Consider the following 19,588-nt stretch of genomic DNA (forward strand, 5'->3'; position numbering starts at 1 on the left):
TTCCTGAATGTAATCTTAGATTTCTACTCCAGGTCCATAACTGTTTTTCTAGATTCCTTGGGGCTGGATGCACTCTGCTGTATAAACTGTATATTATGTAACACCTCCAAGGAGGGTCTGAGGCTTGACTTTGCTATCAATTACAGCAGTTTTCTATGTCGTTATGGATCAGCATCGCCACTGAGTAGGATAAATAAAGAATCTACAGTGTTCAGATCGGGTTTTGCTGTCATGAGTTACGAAAACCATTTCAGTTTTCTGAGCAGCTTGAATTTCATAATTACAGATAAGGACTGTGAGGAACACATCCAAACACACCATTGATAGGTTCCCAAATGCTGCTGTTAGGGGAGGAAGATGGGGGCTGAGACTTTATGCTGGAATTTCAGAAGGCAGAAGTCATGTCATTGGAATGGCAATGGGAGACACTAAAGGCTGTCTGGTTGACATTGATAAAGGTGGTTCCAACAGGTGGTGGAAATAAAATTCTATTGGGAAAAGATTACAAGTGGAGGGGGCAGTGAACACAGTGAGGAGCCTGGCGGTAAGAACAATGAAAAGCAGAGAGAATTGACAGCTGGGGCCAGGGAGGAGGCTTCCTTTTGTAGAGAGGCATCCCATCAGACTCTTATGCTGATGGGAATGACCTAGTAGAAGGAATAGAGGGGGGACACAGGGAATAAGCAGCTTGCACAGTGGCTGAGACTGCGCATCTAGAACCAAGTGAGGGGCTTGCTTTGGGTGGGAGTGTGGGCTGAGCCCACTTGGGCTCAGGTGAGCCAAGCCCACCCGTGGTGCTGGGAGGGTGTTTGAGAAGGAAGAGTCTCTGAACCTATTTCCTCCATGAAACAGGAAGCAGGGTCATCAGATGAGGAGAAGAGTTGGGGATTTAAGGAGAGAAGTGAAGACATGAAATCATTCCTGAGGAAAGTGGATATGTGGATTGTTCAGCCACCAGCAGCAACTTCACCGGGCACCTGCTGTTGGGAGGTCATGAGTTCAGTGACGCTAGCGAGTGAAGCCACAGGCTCTGCAGCCTTTGCTGGTTTCACCACAGAATGAAGAATTGGATTGTTAAAAGGAAACTAAGACAAAGAAAAAGAGGGACGAGGCAGTATCTTCAAGAGAATGACTACAACAGTGGGCCATGGACAAAAGCTGAATAAGGAGAAAAACAAGGACCAAGGTGGTGGGTCAGGAGCAATGGAAATTTAACACAATCGAAAGTTATCAGGATGGAAACTTGGCACACCCCAAAGTTGGGTGCCAGAAGGAATGAACAAGGAAAAAGGCCGACAGAGGGTGAGATACCTAAAATTGACATTAGCAATGGCAGATAATGATAATGAGAGGGTCCAGGATATGACAGAGGGAATGAGTGGGTCAGGCAAGGTGGAGTTCAAGACCAATAATGAAGAGCAGGTGAAGGAAAGGAGGGGCCAGATTTGGGGAAGAATCACTGGTGTTTATATTGATTTCACCAGGAAGGTAACGATTCAGGGAAAGTGCCTATGTGGGAAAGGGGAATGACCAGGGGTTGGTCAAGCATGGCTTCAAGAACATGTGGATGATGGTCAGGCTGAAAACATGGGATTCTGCAAGTCACGATTCTAGGGAGGAATTTTTTTTTTTTGGGGGGGGGTGCGGCAGGTAAAGTGATAGAGCAAAATCTGTAAGCAGCAAAGAAGCAAAGACCCGTCCTGCCTCTTCTCCCGGCCCCACAGGCTGAGGATCAAAGAAGCAAAAATAGCACCATTACGAGAAAATAGCCTCAAAATAAAAAGCTTCTTCTCAGCAAAAGAAACAATCAATGAGGTACAGAGAGAGCCTACATGTTGGGAGCAAATTTTTGCTACATGCATGTCAGATAGAGCACTAATCTCCAGGATATATAAAGAACTCAAAAAATGTAACACCAAGTAAACAAACTATCCCATCAATAAATGGGCTTAAGAACTGAACAGACACTTTTCAGAAGATGATACACAATCAATCAACAAATATATGAAAAAATGTTCAACATATCTAGTAATTAGAGGAATGAAAATCAAAACTACTCTAAGATTTCATCTCACACCAGTCAGAATGGCAGTTATCAAGAATACAAACAACAATAAGTGTTGAAGAGGATGTGGGGGAAAAGGAACACTCATACATTGCTGGTGAGACTGCAAATTGGTGCAACCAGTCTGGAAAACAGTATAGAGATTCATTAGAAAACTTGGAATGGAACCATCGTTTCTCTCAGGTATCCCACTCCTTGGTTTATATCCAAAGGGCTTACAAACAGCATACTATAGTAATGCAGCCACATTAATGTTCACAATAGCTGAACTATGGAAGCAACCTAGATGCCCTTCAGTAGATGAATGGATAAAGAAACTGTGGTATGTATACACAATGGAATATTACTCAGCATTAAAAATAATAAATTATGGCATTTGCAGGTAAATGAATGGAGTTGGAGAATATCATGCTAAACAAAGTAAGTCAATCCCAAAAAAACAAAGGCCAAATGTTCTCTCTGATAAGTGGATGCTGATGCATAATCAGGGGAGGGCATGGGGAAAGTGGAGAAACTTTGGGCAAAGAGGAAGGTGGGGTAGGGTGGCGGTATGGGTGCAGGAAAGATGGTGAAATGAGATGGACATCACTACCCTAGGTGCATGTATGACTGCACATAAGGTGCAATGCTATATCCTGTACAACCAGAGAAATGAAAAGTTTTGATGCAATTATGTACAATGAATCAAAAGGTGTTCTGCTGTCATAGATAGCTAATTAAAATTAATTAAATAATTAATAATTTTAGAAAAAGAGAGAAAAAATAACACTGTTGTGGGCAGCCAGAATGCAGAGAGCAGTGCCAAGTGAGATAAAAGGAAGAGAGGACTGAGATCTTTCTAAGAGCATCTAAGGGTTCAGGGCCTTCATCTGCACCCCCACCCCTTTTCCAGGTCTCAATCCTGGAATTCTTGTATAGAGAGAGGCTGTAAATCATTTAAGGGCACAGAATTTGGAGCAAGAGAGTCTGGCTCAGCCCCAACCTTGGAACAGAGAAACAAACACTCCAGGACTTGGTTTCCTGCAATAGGGATAATAATAATAATACTTTCATAAATATAAAACAAATTTTAGATTTCATCTCACTCTAGTTAGAATGGCAGCTCTTATGAAGACAAACAACTATAAGTGTTGGCGAGGATGTGGGGAAAATGGAACACTCATACACTGCTGGTGGGACTGCAAATTGGTGCAGGCAATATGGGAAACAGTATGGAGATTTCTTGGAAAATTGGGATTGGAACCACCATTTGATCCAGCTATCCCTCTCCTCAGTCTATACCCAAAGGACTTAAAAACAGCATACTACAGGGACACAGCCACATCAATGTTATAGCAGCACAATTCACAACCAACCTAGATGCCCTTCAGTAGATGAATGGATTAAAAAAGTGTGGCATATATACACAATGGAATATTACTCAACAAAAAAAGAGAATAAAATCATGGCATTTTCAGGTAAATGGATGGAGTTAGAGAAGATTATGCTATGTGAAGTTAGCCAATCCCAAGAAACCAAATGCTGAATGTTTTCTCTGATATAAGGAGGCTGATTCATAGTGGGATAGGGAGAGGGAGCATGGGAGGAATAGATGAATTCTAGACACGGCACAGGGGTGGGAGGGGAAGGGAGGCGGTAGGAGGTTAGAAAGGATGGTGGAATGTGATGGACATTGTTATGCAAAGTACATGTATGAAGACACGAATTGGAGTGAAAATGCTTTGTATACAATAAGAGAAATGGAAAAACTGTGCTCTATATGTGTAATAAGAATTGTAATGCATTCTGTTGTCATACATAAATTTAAAAATTGATTATAAAAATGATAAAGTGAATCAAGATAGAACACACAGAGCAGTCTCTAAATGGTAATTTAATAGATCATGTGTTCAAAGAACACCAGGTGGCATCCTGAAGATTTGCATGGCTTCTCTTAATCCATAATGTCCAACATAACATGAAAGGGAACATCTTGGGAGGCCCTTATGAAAAAAGCAGCAGTCAATATTTCCGTTTGGTGTTAATATACTCAAATAATCCATTTTGTTTGGGTTCAGAAGGGTAACTTCTAATCTGGAGTTAAATGGAAACATAAGAGTTGAAATAATTTAGTGGCTAACCTCACCTCAGCCCCATGGGCCTGCCTGTCCTGGTGGAGCCCCTCCCAGTCCCCCACCCATCCCACCTCCTGTCCCCAGTTTCCCTTGTGTCCCCAACCTTTCTCATTCTGCTTCATGCTCTGTCCCTGAGCACAGATTGGTAAAATTCGTTTGATTGGCCCTGTGTGCTCTGTGTGGTAGAAAAACGGATGATGTCTCTCGTGAACTAGATCCTGAGCTTATAGAGTGCACCCTCGTGGCATTTTAGGAAGAATCTGTCTCTTTCCTTAACTTCAATTAGAAATTAAGTGGCTCCCTTCATATTAAAGCCCAGGGAGTTGAAGAGATCATAAAGTTTCATGCTTAGCTGTTGTACTTAGGTTTTTATGCAGAAGAGCTTTTTTTAAAAAAAAAGTCTAAATACTACATTTTATAATCAATTTAGTGAATGCTCACTTATTAAATGCTTATTATGTGCCTAGCAGTGTGTGCACTGAATTGCAGAAATAGGACTCTTCTTTTTCTTTTCCTTCCTTTCTTTTCCCTCTTTTTTCTCATTTCCTGAATGTTAAAGAAGCAAGTATTTTAAATACAGTATTTTTTTTTCTTTCACATTACTCTTACCCAGTATCTAGTACATTATCTGGTATTAAAGTTCAATAAATATTTACCAAGTTGACTATTTTATTTTTGAACTACTATTTTATCCTCTTACAAACACATTAAATAAATTCAAAATTAAGGGGATACATATGTCTTCAAAGTGAGAGATAAGAAAATCCAGGTAAAAAGAAGATTGATAGTGAAAAGAAGAAGAAAACATATTATGTTGAAGATGAAGAATAAATGTTAGATTATAAATGCATAACTTCTATGCATCAACCTGCAATGATCAAGATGATTTCAGGAGGATTGAAGCAAGTATTTTCTTTGATCTCATTAAAACACATGGTTTTGATATTAATATAGCACAGGTCTGGAAGACCTAGATATGGAGTAAGCCTCAAATGTTGCTTAACACACATGAAGTCTATGGATAACTAAAATTTTCATGTTAGAATATGTCTAAATTACTAAGTTTGACTTTTCTTTGTCGTATTTTACATTTTTTGTGTAATGTCCACAATAGCCAAAATATGACAATATTAGGGCAATTTCTTTGCTCTTGGTCTTTGCATGTAAAAGAATACCCTCTCTTTGATCTGCTTTGTTTTTCTTATCCTGCTTCATTTCCCATCATATGACCTAATACCGCTTGAATTTATGTCACACGTTTGTAAATTGCCTGGTCTGTTTCTCTGGAAGGGAAGCATTTCCGAGCTTCGTTCGCTGCACATCAGAAGCCATTTTGAGCTTTAAGGAAAGGGAAACTTCTTAACAGGAAGTAAGTTTAGCTTCTATAGGGACATTTAACCTACATTTTTAAATAATAAGATTTCTATTAATTATATGGCATGTTTAAAATCAAATAGCAGCGCTAAGTTACAAAGCCAGTTCACCAGATCTATAATATTTATGGATATTATTCTTGTTTTAATAAGGTGGTTCAGCTTCAAAGGAGCCTCATTAGGTTTTCAAGGCTTGATGAGCCTATTTACAAATTCACATTAAGATTTAACAAGTCATTTTAGGAAATTCATTACACAGCTATTGCAATGTCTAATTAAGATGGTTTAAAATAAGATTATATAGGATTATGAAAATTTTTGTTTACACTTATTTTTGTAAACATGTGATTATTTTTTATAACTCTTCATGTGCAGTGAGTATATATGTTTTCCCACTAACTGGCTAGACAAGCAACAGCAACAATGCAAACAGGTGGTATCTAACAAACACAGGAAGTCTTGAAGCATTCCCCAACACATTCCCCTCTCTTTTATAGACACCCTTTCTTCTCTTGTTCAGGTGTTTTAATTTCTTTTTTTTTTAAGCTCTCTCAATTCTGAATTTGAAAGTCAATGAAAGATTAGGTGGGAAAATGACCATCAACACAAAATACAACATTTTGCATGGAATTTAAGAGATTCACAGAGCTCTTGAGTCCCATCCAGACTGGCTAGGGGTCATGGACGTCATATTAGTGTCTGCTGTTTTTTTATGTTAGTTTCTCCATGGTACCCTTGCAACTGCCTTCACTTCAACCAGCACTGAACCTTTAGAGGTGTCAGTTACACGTTCCAAAATTGTTAAACCTTTGTGTACAGTGGCATACTTGGGAGGGGGGGACTAAGGAAAAAAGTGAAGTTGACATACATTATTTAAAAAAAAACTCTAGGAAAATATTTTAGGTCAGTTTCTACCCATAATACTCTCAAGGTTTAGTATAACATCTATTTAATTCTCTTTAAGAGTGACAATCCAGCCCGTCATGTTTCTATCATTCTGCATGAAAGGGAAAGTTGGCTACTTGCCAAAGATGGAATATTGTAATAACAGCAATTCAGAGAAAAATATGAACAATAGATGGTAGGAAAAAATGTGTAAGGGATACGGGCAACAACTAAAGATAGACAATAAGTGAATAAGCTTTACCTTGCAGATGTCTAGTGACAGTTCTTATCTTCATCACTCCTGTAACAGATGCCTATTGACAATAACCATATACAAGCCCCAGTGGGAGAAAGAAAAATGGATGAAGTCAGGCTTGAAAATCAAATTTTCTTTGAGGAGTCTAGAATATCATTCAGCCTGCTAATGCTTAAGACTGCTAAATTATTGTACATGTTCATTACTATTTAAGGGGAGAGACTAATATTATCAGTACAGACTCTACAGTCATTAAAAATTTATCTACAACACTTTCTTATTCATCCAAATCAAACCGAATTCTGTGTGAGCTAGTAGCAAAAACACAGGAATCCTGTCTTGAATTAGAAAAAGGGAGAAATGTAGTTTCTAACAGAATTTACCACTGTTCTCTACATGTAATTTAGATGTGCACATAATTTTTTCTGCTCTAATGGAACATCAAGGTAGAACTTCACCACTTTCTTATGTTCATAGGTATGTCTGAACCCATAACTTAAATACAAAGAAAAATAAAAGTGAAAGCAACTTTCCAAGACAAATATTTGAAACCTCTTCATAGACTGCATGCCTGTAATCTCAATGACTCAGGAGGCTGAGACAGGAGGGTTGAAAGTTCAAAGCCAGTCTCAGTAACTTAGTGAGGCCCTGAGCCACTTCAGGAGACCCTGTCTCAAAATTTAAAAAAAATAAATAAATAAAAGAAGAACGAGGATGAGCCTCAGTGGTTAAGCACCCCTGGTTTCAATACCTACTACTACTACTAATAATAATGATAATAATGAGTTTTCTGAGGAAGGGATTCAATTAGGATTGCAGAAAGGGATTCAATTAGGATTCCCCTTTATTCAGCATTCCAAAGAGAATAAGAGCCTCCTCACTGAGGCTAGGAAGAACATAGAAGCAGTAAGATAGCCCTGATTATTATTACGATTAAATAAAAGCAAAATGAAAGCTGACATTTCTCTATTTTACATTTAAGAACTAAATATCTACCATTGAATAAAGATAAAGGTCTAGTGGGTGTTATAAGTCTTATATTAAAAATAAAATTACCCTCATTGATAGGTGAAATTGATCTGGCATTTCACAGAAGATAAATGGATTTTTTAAAATGTTTTTCTCCTCCTTATATAGGACACTTCAACTATTTATATAATTTAAAAGTTATTTCTCATGGAAATTGAATCAATTTTCTATATGCCTGAAGCACATTAATGAGTATTTTGAACTTCTTTCCCTCCAGCCAAGTGATAAGTCAAAGCAAAGAACCTCTGAAAGCTATTACATTGTAGAAAATAGTTTTCTCTTTGAGAAAAAAAGTATTTATTGTCTGCTGCTAAATTTAACAGAGGCAATACCAAGTTAGTGTGGCTGATCTATGCATAGGAACAAGGTTTATGTGGTGGTCAGCTAATGACACAGAAAGTTCCCATTACAAGTTCCTGGTACATTTTAATTATGAATATTTAAATCTGTTTTCTCAATTTGGTGTCAGCCAGGCCTCCCATAATGCTTTCCACCTCAACTTCCTTGAAGTTTTCATTTTGCTTTGAGTTGCACTCTCAAAATGGTATTACAAAAACAAGATAATGTTGAATATGCTCTACCTAATAAATATGATTTGGACATTCCAACATTACTTCACTTGTATCAGAATAAGGATGCTTAAGGCAAATTTGCCACCATTTGGGCATCAGGACTCTGAGTAAGAGTTATATGAACTTGCAAGTTTATAATAGTTTAAAAAATTAAATAAATTATGCATAATTATATTCAATCATAGTTTTTAACTATAAACCTAAATAATTCTAAACCAAGATTTCTATCTTCTTATATTTCACATTTACTCTACTTCTTACAGTATATTATGCATTTAAGTTTTCTTCTTCCTGATGATGAACTACATCATTCTAGTACCTCAGGAATCCCCTCTCCAAATCTTAACAGCCAGCCACTTGCTGCCCAGTGTTATACTTGGTCTTGACTAACAGCTTATAACCTTGAAATTATTTTCCCTTTTGGTTTTAGTAGCAAAGAGATGGTATCCACCTAGTTGTGAAGAAAAACTCCCAAACCAAGAGCAAGCCTAATGAAACTCTAAGTTGACACGTAAAACTGTGTATTTATTTATTTATTTATTTTTTTTTTCATTTGTTGCTCAAGACAATACAGTGATCTTGACATATCATACATTTGATTCCAATAGGGTATGAATTCTCATTTTTCCACGTGTACAGATTGCAGGATCACATTGGTTATACATCCATGTGTAGACATACAGCAATGCTAGTGTCAGTTGTATTCTGTTGCCCTCCCTATCCCCCCTCCCCTCCCCTCCCCTCCCATCACCTCTCTCTACCCATTCTACTGTGACACTTATCTCTCTCTCTCTCTCTCTCTTTTTCTTCCCTTCCCCCTCACACCATCGTATATGTATTTTGTGAACCCATGAGGGTCTCCTTCCATCTTCCATGCAATTCCCCTTCTCCCTCCCATTCCCTCCCGCCTCTTTTCCTTGTTTCATGGTAATCTTCTTCTCATGCTCTTCCTCCCTACTCTATTTTGAGTCACCTCCCTTATATCAGAGAAGACATCCCTAAAAAACTATGTATTTATTATGTATGATGTGATATTTTGAAGTACACACACACACACGGTGGGAAAGTTAAATCTAGCTAAGTGTTTTATCCCACGCAAAGCTTACCAATTTTCTATATAAAATTACTATGAGGTATCTCATCAAAATCCTGCACTTGGGTTTATTTTCCATTCATCTTTTAGTGACCAGTCATAGAATCCTGGAAGGCATCTCTGCTTACCTTCCTGCAGGGCTAGAGCCACTGTCTTCGCTTTCCCATTGGTCATTTTTACTTCTTGGAACTGGGGGCTGCAGCATTTCAGCAGCTAGTGGATCAGCATCGTTTTCTTCTCTACCAATCCATTCTCCGATCACTCGGGGCCTCAGAAGAGAAGAATTGAATGCCACTGTTTCCTGAAGAGAAGAAAAGAATGTGCTGCTTTAGATGGCTTTTTCTTGTTCACGAACAACAGGAAAATAACCCAGTCTAGAGGGTTGGATGCTCACTCAAACCAAAATGTTCTTTTCTGTCTTCTGAATGGACATAAAACTTCAGTTCTCCTCATCTCTACTCAACTGCTTGTTCTGAGTGGTTTATACTGATTCCTGAGGATCACTGTGATACAGAATTTAGAAATAAAATCTTGGATTTGGATTTGGAAGGCTACACATGTGTTCTCAGACGAGGAGTAGGACCAGCATTCCTGGTGGAAGGAGGAGGGTGCTTTAGGGCCCACAAATTGAGAGCATGGTGTCACTCCTGGGAAATGGTACATAATTTCTCTGGAAGAAATTGGGTTGGGGTCAACAGACAAAGTCAAGAGGCAATAGGGCCAGATGGGCACATCATCTCCAATTGTGGAGCATCCTGGACTTTTAAGATCCAGTAGAGGTTTGAAGCAGGGCAATGTCAGTGAGAGATATGTCATACTAATTAAAAAAAATGTTAATCTCTTTTCATAGATTTAAAATGAGGTAACTCATTCAATTGAATGACTTGGACATGATTCAGCTATAAAAATTGTATTGCATGAAGATACTGAATATATGTAATTGCTAGGGATATTTTAAGTGAAAAAAGGACAAATTAAAAAGAAATACATATATAACATATATATTGATCTAATTTTTGTTTAGAATTCATATGGATTGACATCCATCATTCATTCATTCTCTAATGTCCATTGAGTCTTAGTATGTGCAAAAACTGCTCTTTACTAGGCAAAATATTGAGTAAAACCAAAGTTTTATAAAGGTTTTATTTGAAGGGAGGAATTGAGGGTGATCTTAAACTTTTTTTTTTTTTTGGGTATTTCCATGTCTTTTTTATGCTAAATATAATCTGGTGATTTTGAAAATATTTTGATCTAAGAAACACATGCTTTGTTTAAATTATGTCTAATGATAAGTTTTAGTATTAGAAGAGACTTGAACAATTCTGAAAATTTAGATCTTGTGTTCTGAGTCTTTACAATTCATAAATATACAAATCCAATACACGATAAAACAAAAATAATAATATCATATATGTAATATAATGTATAGATAACAAATACAATTTCAAAAGCCGAATATAAAGATGATGTAGATAATATTTGATAAGAATTTCTCCAAGTGAGAATAAGTAATAAAAAGTAGTTGGATGCCTAAATATTGTTTCAGCCTATAAAACATAGTAGATGTACTTTAATAAAAGTATGTAACTTAACAAGTAATTTGAACTCTCTCTGCATTTATGTTCCCTGAGTTAGGAAAACAAAGAACTCCCATAGATTTCAGCTGTGAAATCATGCAATTAAATTAATGTTTTGAAATAACTGGAAAGTCATATTTATCTACCAAAATTGAATGTCATTTGAAGTAAAGGAATTAAAATTGAGTATATTGGTAAAAGTTAAATCTGAACATATTTACAGAATCTAGTTTGGGCTATTTGAAATGTTATTCTCTGAATTGTATTTCATCCAACTATAAAATTTGGTAATGGGAATTATTAAATCTACTATAGCAAATGAATTCATAAGTAAGAGTGAAATCATAAAAATTCTGGGTTTATGCTAAATATAATTATTTATGGACATGGATTCTATTCAAACCATTTCTATGCATATATCTGGAAGAGGTAACCAGAATTGCTGCAAAGGTTGAGTTGGGTAAGAAGAGATGTTTGGTAATCGGTATGGGCAGAGGAATAGAACAGGAAATTGATGGTGTGGTTTATCAATCTATAAAGATTTATTTTATAGGTAATGTATCAGAAAGGTGAGATAATGAATTTGATGTTATTCATTTTATTCACATAATGGGGAAGGATTTGGTTTGAAGATTTATCCTGCTATTGGCTCACAGTAGCCTAAGGACTGGTACAAAGAAAGTAACAGTTACAACAACAGAATAAATAAATTTAGATGCCATTAAAAAAAGAAAAAAAAGAAGAAGAAAGAAAGAGGCTTTAAAGTTGGGTATGACCAAAAACTTGTGAACTGCAGAGAATCAGAAATAACTCTGCAGTTACTTGCTGGGAAATTAAATAAAATGATAGACTCCACTGCTGGTGGAAAGTAGAGTGCAGAGAGACGGATAAATGGTTTGGTATCCAGGATATTTAACTCCTCTGGCAACAGAAATTTAGTGAGAAATAGCTGACAAGCAAGGCAATAAAAAGTCACAGAATCTTGGAGTGAATTTTTAGCTGGTAGTTAACCGAGATATGGTGTTGCTAAATAAAAGACTAAATTAATGCCTTTGGCTTTGCAATATCGTGGTTGGTGAAAGCTGTGAAATGGTAAGGAAATTATCATGGGAGGCTTGAAAAATGAAGACCAGTGTTATGTGGTGTTAAAATATTTGATAAAACTATCATCTGTGGATGATACTTGGAAGAGAGAAAGCATTCCTAATAGTCTTTCAAAATTGATAATGGAGATATCCAGGAAAAATATTATAAACATCATGTAATTTGCTTTCAGCTACATATATGTTTCTTCAAGAAATAAATGAGCTCACAAAGTAACTGGCCAATTTGCAAGTAAAATTTAGAGCAAGTGTTAATAGTCTGGCCAAGTTTCTCATCTCTCGCATTTCCAGACATCTAAAGATCTTTAAACTAATACAAATCCTATGCAAATGTTAAACTCATAACTCTGCCAGATAAATTAGGTCTCAGGGTAAAGAAGAAATTAAGGCTATGGGTATGGGACCCTTTATTCAAACCTTTGAAAAAATTAAGATGGTGTTTTTTAAGGCTGTTCACAACACCTAAAATGTCAACTAAGTCTGGAAACAGAGGCACGTCTTGAAAAGAATTATGAATATGGTTTGGCTACAAGAATGGAAGAGAAATCAAAATATACAGGAAACCAGCAAATTATTTGAGAGAGTTGGAGTCATGGAAAACACCAGCCTGGAGTAAAATAAAGGAGACTACATTTTATATTGAAGATATAAAAAGTCCTCTGAGACCCCATTTTGCCAGACAGAAAACAAGCTGAGGAAGTTGCTCCAAGGCATCTTTTCCAGTGCTCTCTTGAGGTTAATAGGAAAGAAAAAGAAGAAAAGAAATTTCTAGAAGGGAAGCCAAGAGCTGTGAAAAACAATAGATGGGGACTCCCAGGGAATCCAGATCCCACTCCTTGGGTACTATTAAGGAACAGCCCACTCTGCCTGCTTCTTGGGACAGGAAGAATTGATGACATTTACTCAGCAAAATTTCAGAATTTCTCTGAATCAGGGATTCTATAAACCTCCCATTTTTCTTCTTTTCTAATGGCAATATGTAATACGGTTATTTCATGTGGGTTCTATCACATAATGGAAAAATAAGAAACAAACTGTCATCATTCACGTCTATTCATTATTTATAGAAAAATCAAGAGATTTTGGAGAAAAGTTATAAGTTAATGTGAGGCAAGCAAGCTTACTGGATTTAAGATAAAATTTAACAAATCATTTTCATTCCTGTATGCTATATAATGTAGATACCATTTATTCTAACAGCCAAAAAAAAGGCTGCCTAGGAACCAGTTTAATAAAAATTTGCATAATATCCTTTTGAATGCAACCATATGGCTTTATTATAAAACATTATGAAATTTAATTAAAATATATTAATTGAATGTTCATATATAGAATGACTGACTTAAAAATGTAAAGATGTCATTTCTCCCATATTGATCTACACCATATTGTAATGCTGTAAAATTGCTAACTGAATCCATGGGAAGCCATTTTTCATTAAAATTTTGGATGGCAGAAAGTGTTGGCAAGAATCAGGAGAAAAATATTATTACAAATTGCTGGTAATATAAACATATACAAACATTTTAAGAGAAGAATTCTACATTATCTAACAAAAATAAAATGTATATGATGCACATGTCATATTAACAAGAAAGCATACCTGAGGTAAACCATTGCTTATGCAGGCAAGAAATGTGTATGATAGAGTTCATAGCATCGTTTTTTGGTAAGAGTAAATTGCAAAAAAAAAAAAAAAAGTTTTTGTTTTAAGACACCCATCATTTATATAAAATTTAAATTTTTGATACAAAACTAGGAAATATATACATAGGAAAGTGTGTTTATGTGTGTGTGTGTGTGTGTGTGAAAATGACAAAGAAAAGTAAGAGAATAAAATTAAAATTCAGGACAGAATGATGTAGGCTATCATTGGGTTGGCTATACTATATAGGCTTTCAGCTACATCAGTAATGAATTATTCTTTAACTACGTGGTAGATACCTAGATATTCATTGTATTATGATTTACAAGAGAACATATGCTAGGTTAGCTGAAGTTCCATTAATTTGGGTGTGGATTTTCTTTCCCTTTTGATTGAGGTAAATTTTCATTCCTTAGTTAGCTTCCAGACCTCTCTTGGCCAATTGATGTTGCTTATCATTTCAGTAAGAAAATGAAAGCAATCAGAATAGACTTTGCTCATCTTCTTACTACCAAGTCACAGTTACATGTGAACAGTCATTTCTTCTTTTCTGAAATCTGGCATACAGAAGGTACTCAAAAAAGATTTGTTGAGTAAATGAAAGAATGACTAAAGTTGAGGTGATAAATGATTCAACAATGCATTATGAACATCATTAGTCACCGGGGAAATATAAATCAAAACCACAATAAAATACCACTTCACACTCATGAGGATGGTTGGGTCATTTCAAAGACAGGCGATAATGAGGAACAGCAAAAGGTGGAGAAAATGGAACCCTTACACTTTATAAAATAGTGCCTCCATTACAGAAAACAGTTTAGTGATTCTTTAAAAGTTAAATTTGGAGTTACCATTTGGTTCAGCATTCTATTCCTAGATATATATCCAAGAGGAATGAAAACACATGTCCATACAAAACTTGCATATGAATATTCCTAAAAACATTATTTCTAATAGCTGAAAAAATACAATAGCTCAAATGTTTATCAATGAATGAATAAACAAAATGAGGCATAGCCATACAATGGAATATTATTCAGAAAGAAAATGGACGGAATACTGAGGCTTCTCTACAACATGGGTGAATCCTGAAAACATGCTAAGTGAAAGAAGACAGTCCCAAAAGACTACATATTGTATGGATGCATTTATATGAAATTTCCAGAATACACAAATCTAGAGAGATAGAAAGTTGTTTAGAACTGAAGAGATAGAGGGACTTGGAGGAATTGCTAATGGGTTCAGAGTTTCTTGTGGGGAGGTGATGATGATGTAAACTTAGCCACGTGCAGTGATACATGCCTGCAATCCCAGCAGCTGAGGCAGGTTGATCACAAGTTTGAGACCAGCCCCAACAACTTAGCAAGGCCCAAAGCAACTTAGTGAGACCCTGTCTCAAAATAAAAAATTTTTTATAAAAAGGGCTGGTAATGTGGTTCAGTGGTAAAATGCCCCCAACTTCAACCCCAGTACCAAAAAGAAAAAAAAATGTTAAACTTAGGTTATGGTGATGATTTCACAACTCTGTGAATATATTAAAAACCACTAAACTATACATTTTAAAGAGGTGAATTTTATGATGTGTGAATTACATCTCAATAAAGTTGTTAAAATAATACATTAAATCTGTTTTCATATTTTTTCATTTTATGGTACAATATAAAAAGGCATGGATTTTGAGTTAGACTGTTGTGGTATCAGAAGCCAGGAGATGAGGATTTATTCCAAATCTAACAAGGACCAGAGGTGAGATCATTTAATCATTCTAACTTCCATTTCCTTATTTGTGAAACAGAAAAAGCATAACTATCTCATGAGATTGTTGTGAAAATCAAATTCAAAAGCCTATCAAAATGTATCAAACATGTCTGCCAGCAATCAAAGGTGCCCAATATCATCCCTCCTTCGTTTCTGCACCCTCCTACCCATGACCTAAAACTTTTTACTCTTTATTATGGATATTTTCACACTGATGCAAGGCTAGGGAGAATGATAAAATGAACTCCTTTGTACTTGCACATATTTTCATCAATTATCAACTCATGGGTGAATGCACTTCACCTTTGTCTTCCCCCTCATCTCTTCTACATTCCCCTGCCTTGTCCTGATTATGTCAAAGTAAATCCCATTCATCATATCGTATCACTTGTAAATGTTCCAGTTTGTATTTCTAAAAAGAGCACAGTGTCTTTTGGTAAGTAAATACAATACCATTATCTTACCAAACCATAAATCAACCATAATTATTTAATATCTACAGATATTCAGTTTTCTAATTTCCCTGATTATCTCCTTAGTGGCACAAGTCAATATCTAAATAATATTTCACATATTGTAACTGACTAAAAGTCTTTTTTATTTATTTTAATTGATAGATTCTCTTCCCCTGCTTCATTTTTCTCATGTAATCCTTTGTTGGTCAAAGATCTGAGTTTGGGAGCTTTTTATGCTGTAAGTTTTGCACACTGCATTTATTCCCTTTTGTATCCCTGTGATGTGGTTGCGAATGTTCCTCTGCCCTCTGAAATTTCTGCAAATTAGCACTTAGATCTGGATGAAAGTCTGTTGTTGTTTTTGTCTTTGCCAACACTACTTCAGAGAGAACAGCTCTAGTTTCATCCAGAGGAGGCTCATAATGTCTCAAGGACTCTCCTTTACATTGATGTTGGCGGCATTGATCATTTTGCTTAGATTCATTAATTCACCAACAATTGCCAAAGGGCCATTATCTAATTTTATAATTCCATACTCATTTATTTACTGGAATATTTTTGAAAAGAGGAACTTCCTGTCATTATATATTTGCTTACCCTGACATAAATCTGTATAGAAAAGATGCAGATTCAACATTTTTTTCTTTCCTTTTATCAGTTTTTTAAAATAATAATTTTGGTCCCCTAACACCCTCCAAAGACAACAGGTTTGGGGGATGAAAATGTAGACACAAACATTCATGATACAACTCACTACACTACAGTTATTCTTACTCATTTTCAAATTTTCTCGACTCTTACCAGTGGGAGATGAATTTACTTGGCTCCTGAGCTTCTTTGATACAATCTTAGTGATCTTTGACAGAGTTCTTGCTTTCTAGTAAGGACAAGATATAGCTATTTATTTTTGTACATTCCATGCTCCAGACCTGGAATTAGCCATTATTCCAAGGACCCCTGATTCCTCTCAATATGAAATAATTTTTATAGATTAGAATCTTGGCATTAGGCATACTAATAATTGAGTTGATAATAGCATAAAGCTAGGAAATATGTATTTTTTTAAATTTTTACATTGCATTTATTTTATTTTTTTTTAATTTTTTATTGTTGGCTGTTCAAAACATTACATAGTTCTTGATATATCATATTTCACACTTTGATTCAAGTGGGTTATGAGCTCCCATTTTTACCCCATATACAGATTGCAGAATTACATCAGTTACACATCCATTGATTTACATATTGCCATACTAGTGTCTGTTGTGTTCTGCTGCCTTTCCTATCCTCTACTACCCCCCTCCCCTCCCCTCCCCTCTTCTCTCTCTGCCCCCTCTACTGACATTCATTTGTCCCCCTTGTATTATTTTTCCCTTTCCCCTCACTTCCTCTTGTATGTACTTTTGTATAACTCTGAGGGTCTCCTTCCATTTCCATGCAATTTCCCTTCTCTCTCCCTTTCCCTCCCACCTTTCATCCCTGTTTAATATTAATCTTCTTCTCATGCTCTTCCTCCCTACTCTGTTCTTAGTTACTCTCCTTATATCAAAGAAGACATTTGGCATTTGTTTTTTAGGGATTGGCTAGCTTCACTTAGCATACTCTGCTCTAATGCCATCCATTTCCCTGCAAATTCTATGATTTTGTCATTTTTTAATGCAGAGTAATACTGCATTGTGTATAAATGCCACATTTTTTTTATCCATTCATCTATTGAAGGGCATCTAGGTTGGTTCCACAGTCTTGCTATTGTGAATTGTGCTGCTATGAACATCGATGTAGCAGTGTCCCTGTAGCATGCTCTTTTTAGGTCTTTAGGGAATAGACCGAGAAGGGGAATAGCTGGGTCAAATGGTGGCTCCATTCCCAGCTTTCCAAGAAATCTCCATACTGCTTTCCAAATTGGCTGCACCAATTTGCAGTCCCACCAGCAATGTACAAGTGTACCCTTTTCCCCACATCCTCGCCAGCACTTGTTGTTGTTTGACTTCATAATGGCTGCCAATCTAACTGGAGTGAGATGGTATCTTAGGGTGGTTTTGATTTGCATTTCTCTGACTGCTAGAGATGAGAGAGAGAGAGAGAGAGAGAGAGAGAGAGAGAAGAGGAAGAATTTTTAATATTTATTTATTTTTAGTTTTCGGCAGACACAACATCTTTGTTTGTATGTGGTGCTGAGGATGGAACCCGGGCCGCACGCATGCCAGGCAAGCACGCTACTGCTTGAGCCACATCCCCAGCCCCTTTTTTTTTCAGAGTAGAAATTAGAAGTTTATTAAAGGACAGCAGAAAACAATTCTCCCGGAGGAAGAAGGGGACCCAAGAGGTGGAATCCCTGTATTTTTTAATACTGCTAAATAATTCATACTTACAGAAAGTTGCAAAAAGAAAGAAAAACAACAAAGAAGTCCTGTACCCCCTTTTCCTGGACTTCCAAAATGTTTATTATTGATTCAATAATAACAATAATGTTGGTTGATATTTTCCATTATAATTTTGGATAACATTTTAACATTTACATATATGTGAATCCTTCTATTTACAATTTTCAAATGTTTCCTCATGATTATATTCAAGGTATGCATTTTTGAACAGAATAACACAGAAGTGAGATATTCTTTTCATATCAAGGGCACAGGATGTTGATTTTTCCCATCACTAGTTGTATGAACCCTGATCACTAGGTTAAGGGTATCGTCCAGTTGTCTCTTATATAAAATTGCTACTTTTCTCTTGTTAACCAATAAGCAATTTCTGAGTAGAAGAGGCATAACTTTGAGAATAGGTAGATATCCTGAAATTCATCAAAATTTCACCTACTAATTTTAACACCCTTTGTTGACCCTTACCTGCATCAATTACTATGATGTTTGCCAATTTGTGGTTTTCTGATCATATCCAGTATTGAGTTCTTAAGGATATAGAGATATCTACCATTTTCAAGTAGAATTACAGAATTTTTATTTAAATTTGTTGAATTTACATATTTATTTGCATTCCACGTGCCAAAAAATTTTAGTTCTTAAGGATATCAACAGAGTTTTTTTTTTATTTATCACACAAAACATAGACAACAATCTCATTATAATGACATCAACACTGTAAACTAACAACAGGTACTAAAAACCATTTGAGAGTGAGTTGGAAGTCCTCAGAGTCTAAACCCCTGGGAGACAAGCAAGTCGCTGCTTATAATGACTTGAACTAATTCATCTCAACATGTTTATGTCATCAGCCTGAAAGACAGTTGTGTTCATTTTTTTTTATTTTGCCTTAGATTATAAGAAATTACTGTTTCAAGATGAAACTTTGTTTTAAATTATGAAAAACATTTTAGAAGTTCCAAATGGTTCTAATGGTCACATGTGAATGGACATCCAAAATTTTAAGAAGTCAATATTTTATCCTTATTCTTTCTTCTCTACACCTTTTCTTATTTCTACTCTTTATTCTATACCTTCCCCTCTGCCATAGGTAACTTTAAAAAAAATTTATGTGTATATGAAGGTGTGTGTGTGTATGTGTGTGTGTGTGTGTGTGTGTGTGTGTGTTTTACAGTTTGACAAGTTTTGCTATTGTTTTTGGTTTTAATCTAAGTGACTATGCAAGTATATTTCACTATACTCAATTAGATGAATGGAAGTACACTACAATCAC

The 19,588-nt window shown here is 35.9% G+C and overlaps 1 protein-coding gene across 1 annotated transcript in view; it reads right to left on the reverse strand.

Moving 5' to 3' along the window:
• The window catches only part of CUNH8orf34 (chromosome unknown C8orf34 homolog), a 404,315-nt gene that overhangs the window by 240,708 nt on the left and 144,019 nt on the right, over positions 1 to 19,588 (reverse strand). Inside the window, 1 exon segment of the mRNA XM_046428478.2 lies at positions 9,516 to 9,688. Coding sequence (XP_046284434.2) covers positions 9,516 to 9,688 — 173 coding nt within the window.

The sequence above is a fragment of the Marmota monax genome, unplaced genomic scaffold (assembly GCF_021218885.2).
Source record: "Marmota monax isolate L192 unplaced genomic scaffold, Marmota_monax_Labrador192_F-V1.1 WCK01_AAM20220418_F8-fsc00044, whole genome shotgun sequence".
Classification (NCBI taxonomy): Eukaryota; Metazoa; Chordata; class Mammalia; order Rodentia; family Sciuridae; genus Marmota; species Marmota monax.